This window comes from Rhinolophus sinicus, linkage group LG02 (genome assembly GCF_036562045.2).
Source record: "Rhinolophus sinicus isolate RSC01 linkage group LG02, ASM3656204v1, whole genome shotgun sequence".
NCBI lineage: Eukaryota > Metazoa > Chordata > Mammalia > Chiroptera > Rhinolophidae > Rhinolophus > Rhinolophus sinicus.
The window spans coordinates 44,720,075-44,732,427 of record NC_133752.1 but is presented as its reverse complement, the minus strand read 5'-3'; the positions used below and the strand labels follow the sequence as shown (position 1 = coordinate 44,732,427).

Sequence of the window (12,353 nt, the reverse complement as noted above, 5' to 3'; positions counted from 1 at the left end):
ATGACATTCTTCCATTTAATACTGTCTAATAAGATACTGTCATAATAAAAGTCAAAGCCCTTACAATGACCTTTAAGAGAATACATGATCTGGTCCCTCATTGCCTCTGTGACCTCACTTCTGTTAACTTTCCCCCTTGCTCACTGTAATCCAACCATACTGGCCTGCAATTCTGCTCATCAAACAGAAAGGGTATACTCTCATCTCAAGGCCTTTGTGTGGCCCTGCTCCCTGCCTCCAGTGCTCTTCTCTCAAGTGTCTCTATAGCCTGCTCCTTCACCTCCATCACGTCTCTGCTCAACTGTCCCCTTGCCAACGAAACATTCTGACCGTCCCACTGCAATGGGCAAATGCTATTCCCTTAGTACCTTACCAGTACTACTTCTCTCCTTCCCTGCTCTTCCTTCACAGGATCTTTTACCATCTGATATATTACATATTTTCTTAATTATTCGTTTATTGTCTGTGGCTTATTGTATGCCCATGAGAACATAAGCTTCATAAGGGGAGAGACTTTTGTTTATTACTCACTAAAGTACTTCCTATGCCTAGAACAATGCTTTGCACATAGTAGGCACTGACAATTATTTAGATTTAATAAATTCAGCCTAGATTCTGCGGTCCTTTATTTTAACCACATTTAAGTTACCCAATTTTGTGTATGTAACTATCTGGGTGAGTAAGTTAATTGTATAGATAGGAGAGAAAAGCTTCACTGAAGACTGGATTTAGATCCTCTATGGAGAAAGACTCCAGAATTATTCTGAAGCTGGACAAATTAAAGTGTGGCTATTAGATGTCTATTTGAAAGATGTGCTTCTCCCAACCCAGTTATTCAGAAATACAGCTTTGACCGTCCAGTTTAGCAAAATAAAGGCACTTCTTACTTAGGCTCCTTCCTCAAAACCTACAAAATACAAAAATAATGAAAAAGAGGAAATAAACTTTACCTCAAGTGAAGCAACAGTGGCCAAAATTATAGACAACCAAATATGAAGACTACTTGACAAATTCAGCAAAATGTGGAACAAAATGCAAAGAGCCAACATGCATATTCTTAGACCACTAGCAGACTACAGATTTCTCCAAACATCACTGTTCTAAGTAGTCTATTCAAATTCCTTTGCTTGAAGTAACTAGATCTGGCCAAACCATTGCAGACTCTGGAAAAACCTTAAGGGGAACAATGTTCACTCCCAAAGAATGGCAGGGCAAGTCGAGTTAAGGAGGAGTCATGCATATAAACCTTTTTCTTATGTTTGCCTTGGCCTCCTGGTACAGGAAGCCTGTTTGGAAGGGAGGCTGATGAGTGCATTGTAGTAGCCACGATCAATTTTGCAGCACTGACCAGAGTCATGTGAGCAGAAACAGACATTGGATACTCCCCTGACAGCTTATTACAAAAAAGGCTTCACTGAGAGTCACACCTACTTCCTACTTAGACCAAAGTGGTAAAGTAAAAATCTGAAATACAGCTTAAATTAAATCCATCCTGTTCTTTAAATCTTTAATTGTTCTCCCATTCCCGTAAGTGTTAACGCCATAGTTAAACATTATACTAGTTTACTCTGGTATATAGTTCTCTAGTGCGACTTCCTATGATCTAGCCAGAAATGTTTGTTCACCACTACACAAGCACTCCATGACTTAAAGCATACTCTTCTGTGTGGAAGGTTTTCAGCTCCCTACTTCTCTTCCTGTCCCCAGCCAACTTATTGAAATCCCAATCACAGAGTCACTTAAATAAGCCACTGTTCTATAAAACTCTCACTTAAAGGAGTTTCGTGTGTGCTTTTTAAAAAATGATTCATTTTCTTTTTTTTTTAAATTTAATTTTATTAAATTTATTGGGGTGACAATTGTTAGTAAAATTACATAGATTTCAGGTGTACAATTCTGTATTACATCATCTATAAATCCCATTGTGTGTTCATCACCCAGATTCAGTTCTCCTTCCATCACCATATATTCGATCCCCCTTACCCTCATCTCCCACCCCCCACCCCACCCCCGTTACCCTCTGGCAACCACTCTACTATTGTCTGTGTCTATGAGTTTCTGTTTCTCATTTGTTTGTCTTGTTTTTTTGTTGTTTTTGGTTTATATACCACATATCAGTGAAATCACATGGTTCTCTGCTTTTTCTGTCTGACTTGTTTCGCTCAGCATTACTCTCTCAAGATCCATCCATGTTGTCACAAATGTTCCTATATCATCTTTTCTTACTGCCGAATAGTATTCCATTGTGTATATATACCACAACTTCTTTATCCATTCATCTATCGAAGGACATTTTGGTTGTTTCCATGTCTTGGCCACCGTAAACAAAGCTGCAATGAACATTGGAGCACACGTGTCTTTATCTCTAAATGTTTTCAGAATTTTTCGGTAGATACCCAGAAGAGGGATTGCTGGGTCATATGGCAATTCTATTCGTAATTCTTTGAGAAACCTCCACACTGCCTTCCATAACGGCTGTACCAGTCTGCATTCCCACCAACAGTGTATGAGGGTTCCTTTTTCTCCACAGCCTCTCCAACATTTGTTATTATTTGTCTTGTTGATGATAGCCATTCTGACTGGGGTGAGGTGATATCTCATTGTGGTTTTGATTTGCATTTCTCTGATGATTAGTGATGTTGAGCATTTTTTCATATGTCTATTTGCCATTTGTATGTCCTCTTTGGAGAAATGTCTCTTCAAGTCCTCTGCCCATTTTTCAATTGGGTTGTTTGTTTTTTTGTTGTTGAGTTGCATGAGTTCCTTGTATATTCTGGATACTAGCCCCTTATCGGAGGCACTGTTTGCAAAAATCTTCTCCCATTCAGTTGGTGGCCTCTTTATTTTGTCAATGGTTTCTTTTGCTGTGCAGAAGCTAAAAATGATTCATTTTCAAAAAGCAGATCTGGATAGACATATTAAATACTAAAATCACAGTCTTCTGCCCATTGAGGGTGCAGATTCTTACATTTCCAAACAAAAGAATACTGAATTTAATCATACACTGAAAACTAAATACTGAAAATTAATAGCAAGAAATATCTAGAAAAAGTAAGTCTTCTGTCATGAGTAACCCATATGATTGTCAACTTTATTTTCGACTGTCTGTTTTCCTTCTATTATCAAGCCTGAGTCCCTCTATGGCAAAGAGAAGTAAGTAAGGTAACATCATAAGGTAATATCGTAAAGGAGATGTGACACTAATGATTTCTTTATTTTAAAGCTAAAAGTTACTGAACACTTGCTATCATTATCTCATTTAATCATAACGAAAAATGGCCAAATTAGTTACTGATATTTTTCATATTTTACAGATGAGGAAACCAAGGTTGAAGGAGAGACTGAGTAATTTGCTGAGAGTCACACAAATTGGAAGTTCTAACCCATTCAGTCTAATTCCAGACTGGAGTTCTTAACTCTGTGCTCTAAAGCTTATTAATATATTTACTGAAGTCTCTCTGAACAGATGACTCCAAAGTACACCAATGGCTTAATCAGTTACTCTTCACCTTATACCATCATCCAAGACAAAAAAAAAAAAAAAAAAAATCCTTTGTATTTCTATAGAACTTAACTGGCTTTGAAAATACTTTCACAAGCATGAATGGTTTGAATCCCACAACACATCTACAGGATTTTGCCATTTTAGATAACAGCAAAGAGAAACAGAGATATTATAAATTACCCAGTCATACTGCCAAGTAACACAGTTACAGACATAGGCCTTCTTATTCTAATACCAGTGCTCTTTCTGGAACTAAGACTTTACCAGTATTTAATACCTTTTCTTAAATATGGCAGTAAGTACTCAGTGAACTACCATGTTTCTAATTTTATTCAATTACTTTGAAAACATTCCTTTATATTGCTTTCATACTATGTACAAATTACAATCATAGGATTTATTTTCAGTAAAAAGAATATAGTCCTATCACTGATTTCATGGAATTTTCAATGCCAGGCTGTGCTCACTAGACTGACAAACATGAGGCTTTAAATAACATGGTTGCTACAATTACATCAATCAATAACTGCTAGTGCATCAAATGCATAGGAGGGAGTGTTGGGAAACAAGTGTGAATAGGTAGGGTGGGTTCAAATCTTGAAAAGCCTTGTTTGTCAAGCTAAGATTTAGATTTTATAATACAAGGATAAGTGAAGCAGACCCACGGAAGAATTCTGATATGGAAAGTGACATGTTCAGATTTGCATGGTAAGAAGTAACTCAGGCAGCAGAAGAAGGAAGATGGAGTCAAGAGGCAGAGATCAGAGTCAGCGAAACCAGTAAGAAGGCTAGTGTAGTAGTCTTCCAAAGAGCAATCAATTCCCAAATCTGGCTGATTATTAAAACTGCCAAGGAAGCCTTTTAAAATGCAGGTGTCAGAGCCCTGCCATGAGTTTCTGACTCAACTAAGTCTGGGTTACCAGGTGATGGTGGTAATGCGCCAGGTGTACAATTCTCTTGCCTGGATGAGAGGAAATGAGGAAGCACTAGGGAGGGTGGGAGAGATTTCAGAGATCGTAGGCAGCAGAATTAACATATTTCAGTGATTGATAGACATCAACCTGGAGCAACTGTGTGGATAGATAGGCCATTCTTTAATTCCAAAAATACAAGTGGAGCTTTAGACCTTTAAGGGCAAGGAAAGATGATGAGACAGTCCATGGGACAGGCATGTGCAAGTGCTGGCTAGGCAGGTAGGTGTGTACAATATGTATGGTCTGCCAGGGAGAGCTCTGGACTGAAGACCGAGAAATGAGCCTAATAAATAACAATATTTAATTCTGACTGAGGAGGAAAAGTCCTCAAAGGAGACTGAAGACAGGCCAGAGAAACAGGAAGATGACCAGAACCATTCAATAATCATTCAAGTATTTAATGGGACAAGTTTGGTTAGGGGACAGAGTAAAGGGCCTGAATTCCAAGTAGTCTTAATCGCATATTGTCAGCAAAAGGGTGGGAGGCCAAACAACAACAGCAGGAGGTTTGCTTAAGGCACACGTTGCTTAAGGGATATGCTATGATCAGTCTGTTTGTTAGAAACATAATTCGATCACTAGTGGAAAGGAGAGGGTAAGGGGGTGGGCCTAGAAGTGGACCAGTTTGAAATTGTGTGGCTATGATAAGGGTTTAATCTAACGCAGTGGTAGTGGGTGGACACAGGACACCCATTTCCAGAGACATGTCTAAGAATACGAGTCCCATTGGGAATGGTAACGGAGGAAGAGTTAAGGATAAAACTAAATATTGTAGCTTGGCAAGCCAGGGGCTGGCAAACAAAGTTTGGAGAGTGCAGAACATAGACAAAGTTTTGGAGATGATGTTTTTAGTGTGAGAAATTTGAAGAACCAGCATGGCTTTTTACAGGTAGTGGGAAGCACCCTCACTAGTGCTTCCTGTATTGCTCTCCTGACAGGTTGGGCTAGAGTTATGATTTAAAAGTCATAAGCAGTATAGTAAGTGATATAAAAGAGTCACCCAAGCAAATACGTATTTACTGAGAATAAATGAGGACCAGAGGTGATTGTCAGGAGAGTCAAAATGCAGTACTCAGAATCAGACATAATATTACAGATATTGCCTGGACCTGCCCCAAGTGCAGTGAAACACACATTCTTTGTCTGGATACTACTGGTATACTCAGTGAAGGAATTTATGAGGTCTGACAATTAAGTTTGTGAACTTGTTGCATTGATCTTACTAACCTCTTTTTGCTATCAGAGGGATTATTCATTACGAAATTGTACCAACTAGACAAAACAGTTAACCAAGTTTACTATTTGGAAGTGCTAAAAAGGCTGCGTGAAAAAGTTAGACAACCTGAACTTTTTGCCAACTCATGGCTCTTGCATCACAACAATGCACCAGCTCAAACAGCACTGTCTCTGAGGGAGTTTTTAGCCAATAAACAATTAACTATTGGAACACCCTCCCTACTCACCTGATCTGGCCCCCAATGACTTCTTTCTTTACCCAAAGATAAAGGAAATATTGAAAGAAAGACATTTTGATGACATTCAAGACATCGAGGATATCCATTCTTTACCCAAAGATAAAGGAAATATTGAAAGAAAGACTCACCTGATCTGGCCCCCAATGACTTCTTTCTTTACCCAAAGATAAAGGAAATATTGAAATAAAGACATTTTGATGACATTCAAGACATCGAGGATATCCATCGATGATGGCCATTCTAGAAAAGTTGTTCCAAAACTGCTTTGGATGGTGGACTAGGCGCTGGCATCGGTGCATAGCTTCCCAAAGGGAGTACTTCGAAGGTGACCGTAGTGATTTCAGCAATGGGGTATGTAGCACTTTTTCTAGGATGAGTTTGCGAACTTAATTGTCCGTCTTCGTATGGTTATTTTTGGCAATCACACCACAGTTAGATCTCCTATTATGCTAGAAGTTAACAAAAATCTGTGGATGATTTTCAATTTAATTATTATTAATTTTGGTCTCTTCTTGTCTATACTTATGCAAATAATTTTATGAACCTAAGTATAGTACTTTCCAATTATACTGATTGCATCAGATACAGTGTTTTGGGTTTCCAGAAACAAATAAATATGAGGACATAAATATACGTATGAGAACATTTATTTCCCATGTAACTAAAAGTCCAGAGGTACGTATGTTCAGGATTAGTTCAGGAGATGAGCACTGAAGAGTAACAGAGGTCTTTTTCCTCCTTTAGTCACCAACCTCAGTGTGTCTGTTATACATTCATCAAGAGGAGAAGATGGTGGTGGTAGCTCCAAGCATTGTACCTTCACATGAAAAAATCTAAAAGCAGATGGGAGAGGTGGACATCTTGATTCAGAGGCTTACTATCGTTCTCTCTTTTTTAAAATTAAAAATGAAATTTAGGTATAGTACTATGTAAATCTTAAGTGTGCAGTTGAATGAGTTTTGCAAATCTATACACCCAGATTACCCACATCCCTATTGAGATACAGAGCATTTTTATCACCCCAGAGAGCTCCCGTGAGCAGCTTCCTAGTTAATCATCACCACTGCCACCACCCCTAACGCCGCCCAGAGGCAACCACAGCTTAGAGCTCTTAAATCATTCTTTCTGTTTTGCAATCAGGGATGGACAACTTTCCCAGAGGACCTCTGCCCCCAGCACACTTTACATCTCCTTGGCCAGAACTGTGTCTCTTTTGACCTTTAAGTCAATCACTGACCAAAGAGCGATTTTCATACCACTGTATTATGGACTATTTATGATTCACCTATCCCCTGGGGCTGAGGGAGTGAGGGGCCCATTGGACCTCAGCACACAGCCAGATTTCCAAATAAAACATTTTGGGTTTTTTTTTTAAAGCAAGGAAGAAGAGGGAAATGGGCATGCGCGTGCGCACACACAAACACACACACATACATACACACACACACACACACACACACACACACACACACAACCATTTTGTTAGTCTATATATGCAGCCCTCCAATATCTGACCTATTCTTCCAGTTTTATTTCACTTGCAAATGTGCTAAGTACAGGCTCCTTCAAGTCAATGATTGAAGTACTGATGACAAACAAATGTCCAGACCTCCCTGAAGTTAACATCAGTTTTCAATGCTCTGGTCAAAGTTCTTCATTCAGGTCCAAATACAATCAAGTTTATGCTTGTCTGGGCCCCAAATCTCCACTTAGCCCACAAAGATATCATGAGAAATTTTATTCAACACTTTGTTTCCTACACTGGAGTACACAGAGGTGTGTCAGTGGACACATTATAATACTGTTTCCCCTTAAAAATATCGCTTTTCCATACCTCAGTAGTTTTCATGAGCCTAAGCTTATTTTCAGCTTTTTAGATCTGTTACTCTTGTGTATTTAGCACTTGTTTTATGCTAGTTCCCTTTTTGTACATATCCTTCTAAAAGCTGAGCTGTTGAGAATGATCAGTATAATAACTTGTTTTAGCCATCCGTTCATTTGTTCTATTTTTCAGTATGTTAATGATTTCATTGAGAGCTTCCCAATTCCTTTATAATCTAGCTTCCTCTCACTTTATAGCTAATGTTTCTAGATCTTATGAATTTAAAAAAATTGCTTTCTAAACAATGTCCAGTTTTATATACCTAACTGTGGCTAGCATATTCTTTACTAGCATGGACCCTAAAATGGCACTGGCACATCCAGTTAAAATAATTTCCATAACTTCCATTTCATCCTTATTGTTTATAATTAAGTCCATAAAATCACATTCCCCTGTTGCATAATCTACCCTCTAGAGATAAGAGTATTGGCAAGATCAGTAAACACAATGTACCAAATATTCTGCTTTAGCAGCATGACGCTTCCAAGAATATGGACGTGTAGTTTCCAAATATGATGTCTGCCTGCCTCTAGGCCAGATTTGAAACTTGCATTAGGAGAGTATCTATGAGCCACGTTCATCCACCTAAGGTATCTGTGTTTGGCTCCCACAGGATTGTCAGCTTACGTGTCTTATCCTGTATTCTCCGGCTGTGTTCTCTACCATGCTGAAACCTACCAGCGCAAGGATTTCAAGGCAGGGAACTCTTCCACGTACCTCAACAGGTGTGATTTGACTTGCACAGCATATAAACTCCCATTGACATAGTCCAGAAATTACCTATATCTCTGCAAGTTTGTCTTACCTAGGAGATCATATTTATCTATGTTCATTATATTTTAGGTTTACCTTATTATCTCATCAGCCCTAGTTGAAAGGTATGAGTGTTAAAAAGTATTTGTCAGAGATAGAGCAGAAACAGTCAATCACTTCTTAATATTTTCAAAAGACACCCCTTGCAACTACAGGAACCAGAGGAACAAATTTATGGTAAATTTTTTCTATTTAAAAAGTGATTTATTTTAATTTTTTTGTAGCAAAACTGATATAAGTGAGTTTTTATCTTATTTTCTCTTGCGAATCACTGACATTTTCTCAGCTTCCGTGTTACCTCCACTTTAGGTTACACTTGATATTCTCCCAAGTATTTCATGTTATCTGAGCATTTTTCTTCCCTTTCTTCAAATTTCAGTTTAAAGTTCTCTTTATTAGGTTGGCAAGATTCCTGCTAGGTGCATTCCTCTCAGATATACTCTCTCTCTTACACGGAGTCTGTTCTATTACCAGCAGAAGCACCAGGTTAGAAAACCTAGTTTTGGTCTTCTTTTGCTATTTTGATAAAGTGCTACTTGATACCCATTACCTTTTATTTCTTCTTCAAAGTCATGGCCTCGACTGGAAGAAGGGAAGAAAACACCCCTTTAATACCGACACCAAGAACCTCTTATCATTCATTGCCAAGTGAATCAACAGAGTATAGAACAGTATGTAAATTTGGTAAGTCTCAGTGAAACCTCCTGAGGGAACCTCCTATATCAGTTCCACCATGATTTACTTCAATATAAATGAGAAAGAAATAAGATGCTTTCTCTCGTTACCACATCTGGAGGATTTGGTTTGGATCTTTATCCTCTGACTCTCAACTGTAAGTCTTTAGAGACCTACAATCATTTAGCTAATGTGTGAAGGATATGTTATAAATTATCAGACATCATATAAAAAGATTTAGATAGTATTATCAAGGATTCCTTCATAGGTTTTTAAAATATTCTCCTTTACTGATGATAGTTACCAAGGACTACATATACGAGACTGAAAATGTGAGGTTGAACTTGAAAGTGTGCCAGACACAAAAGAGACAAAAAGACAGTAAAACTCTCTAAAGGAATGTTGCCATCTACTCTGTAAGCTAGCACTCCTGAACACAGACATAAACACATATGATTTGCTGTAACACCAGGCTTCCATAAAAAGGTGCTGCAACCAATTGAGCATAGCACTGGGCTCACGTAAGTGCTTTTCAGATGATTTTAGCGCAGCAAGGAAACATCAATTCAAAATAATTCTACAATCTTAGAAGAACAGATCAGTTAATAAAAACTTGATACAGAGACAAGATTTCACAAAAAGAATTCAACATAGGAATAATAATTTGAAATTATATCCATATGGAGTTTTATGACAAAGAATGATTTAAATAAAATATCTTCCACTCAAAATATAACAATACTCAAAGTTAAATGCCAAAGTTACTTACTTTTACTATGATAAGCCTCACTCGGTTTTCACATCTCTGGTTATCATTTTCTGTATATTCTACTTCAAACAGGGTATTATAATTTTCTAGTATTTTAGCCATTATCTTGTTGCAGAGGTCTTGTTCTTTCATGCCTTCAAGCCCAGGTGGCACACTAGAAATAAGAAATAACTTATTCAGATATATTTAAATAACTTATTCCTTAGAAATAAGGAATAACTTTATAAAAACAAAAATGCCAGCACAGCTGACTCAAGCTTATATTTTGACATCTCCACAATGATTGATCAGCCTTCTTAGAAGGACATATGGGATTTTTAACAAGCTTTATGGCGACACATATGATGTTGCTGGGACAATTGGTGAGTTCCCAAGATTTGAATCGATAGCTTGTGCTGAATAAGAAAAGTGCATGTTGTTCAGGAAGAAGGTATAAGTTAATATGGGTGTAATAATGCTTTGTATATATTAGAAACTGCGATACATAAGGTAATATTTACGTAAAAGTAAAAGCAATAAAGAACAGGTGTTATGACAAAAAGAATGAGTGTTTTATCAAGACAGAAATACTCAGCCACACAAATAATAGCAATACAATCTTTATTTAAGGATTTTGTAGATAACACACAAAAAGTACAAAAAATAAAGGAAAAGATAAATACTGCTTGGGAAAAAATCCTGATAATTGTTGAAGCAGAGTGATGAATACATGGGAGATTTTTTATACTATTCGGTCTTCTTTTGGGTATGTTTAAAAATTTCCATAATTAAAAATAGGTGAAAAAACCTTCTGAATGCAGAAGACACCATAATATAAATAAGATAAATATTTCTTCAGTAACATGCACAACTGACAAAAGATTAGTAGTTAGACTATGTAAAGAATTCCTACTACTTAATAAGAAAATGAATTTTTAAAAAAAAAGACAAAAACATGAGTTGAAAAACTCATACAAAAAAACACTTGGATAGTCAATAATCTAATGAAACCATATTTAACCTCATTGAGTACCCAGTGAAATGAGTTAAAAAAGCAACACTTGGGTATCATTTAATACCCATCTGTATTAGTTTCCCATGTCTGCTGTAACAAATCATCATAAACTGGGTGGCTCAAAACAACAGAAATTTATTCTCTCAGTTCTGATGGCCAGAAAAGCGAAATCAGTATCACTGGGCAGAAATTAGATTATGATCAGGACCACGTTCCCTAGAGGCTCTAGGGGAGAATCTGTTCCTGGCTTCTGGTGGCTGGCAGCATTCCTTGGCTGTGGTTGAGTGGTTGCATCATTTTAATCTTCAATCAAGGCCAGCATTTACAAATTTCTCTCTGCTCTGTCTTCACATTGCCTTCTTTGTGTATGTGTCTAATCTCCCTTTACCTCCTTCTTATAAGGACACATGTAATTGCATTTAGTGCCCACCCAGATAATCCAAAATAATCCTCTTATCTCAAGATCTCTAATTTAATTACAACTGTAACATCCGCTGCCCCCACCCCTATAATGTAACACATACAATTTCCAAGGATTATAACTTGATATCTCTGGGGGACATGATTCAGCCTGCTACACCACCTTTGGGGTACTATCCTAAAGTGGCTACCATGAGTCACACTCTTATACTCCCATCAGTTATAGGCAGAATCTGTGACTTGATTCTCATCAACAGAATATAGCAAAGGTGACAGGATGTCACTGCCATGATTATATTACGTTATATGACTCAGTCTTAGCAAACTGGTGTGAGGATTCTGTTACAGACCTTGAAGAAAGAAGCTCCCATATTCAGAAAGGGCCCTTGAGAGATCCATATGGCAGAGGACTAATAGGGACCTGAAGCCTCCAGCTCAAAATTAATAAGAAGCTGAGGTCCTCAGTCATGCAGTTGTAAGGAACTGAGTTTTACTAACAATCTAAATGAGCCTGAAAGCAGATTCTTCTCCAAACTCAAGCCTCCATAAGAAAAGGCAGCCCAGCTGATACTCTACTTTCAGCATTGTGAGACCAAGAGCAGAGAACCTAGCTGAGTTGTGCCTGAACCTAGCTGAGTTGTGCCTGGACACCTGACACATGGAAACTGTGACATAGCAAATGTTTGTTGTTTTAAGCCACTACATTTGTGATGATTTATTCATAATAATTGAAAAACTGATACTGAAGAGTTTGGTACCTGGAAGTGGGGTGCTGCTGTAACAATATCTAAAATGTGGGTGTGGCTTTAGAATAGGATAGTGAGAGGAGACTGGGGCACATGGCAG

The 12,353-nt window shown here is 37.8% G+C and overlaps 1 protein-coding gene across 5 annotated transcripts in view; it reads right to left on the bottom strand.

Annotated features, from left to right (window-relative positions):
* FAM13A (family with sequence similarity 13 member A) overlaps positions 1 to 12,353 on the bottom strand; it is a 284,430-nt gene that overhangs the window by 166,357 nt on the left and 105,720 nt on the right. For all 5 annotated transcript variants that reach the window (XM_019741111.2, XM_074323597.1, XM_019741109.2 and 2 more), the window contains exon 5: positions 10,094 to 10,247. In XM_019741111.2, the coding sequence (XP_019596670.2) occupies positions 10,094 to 10,247 (154 nt within the window). The remainder of the gene's footprint in view (positions 1 to 10,093; positions 10,248 to 12,353) is intronic.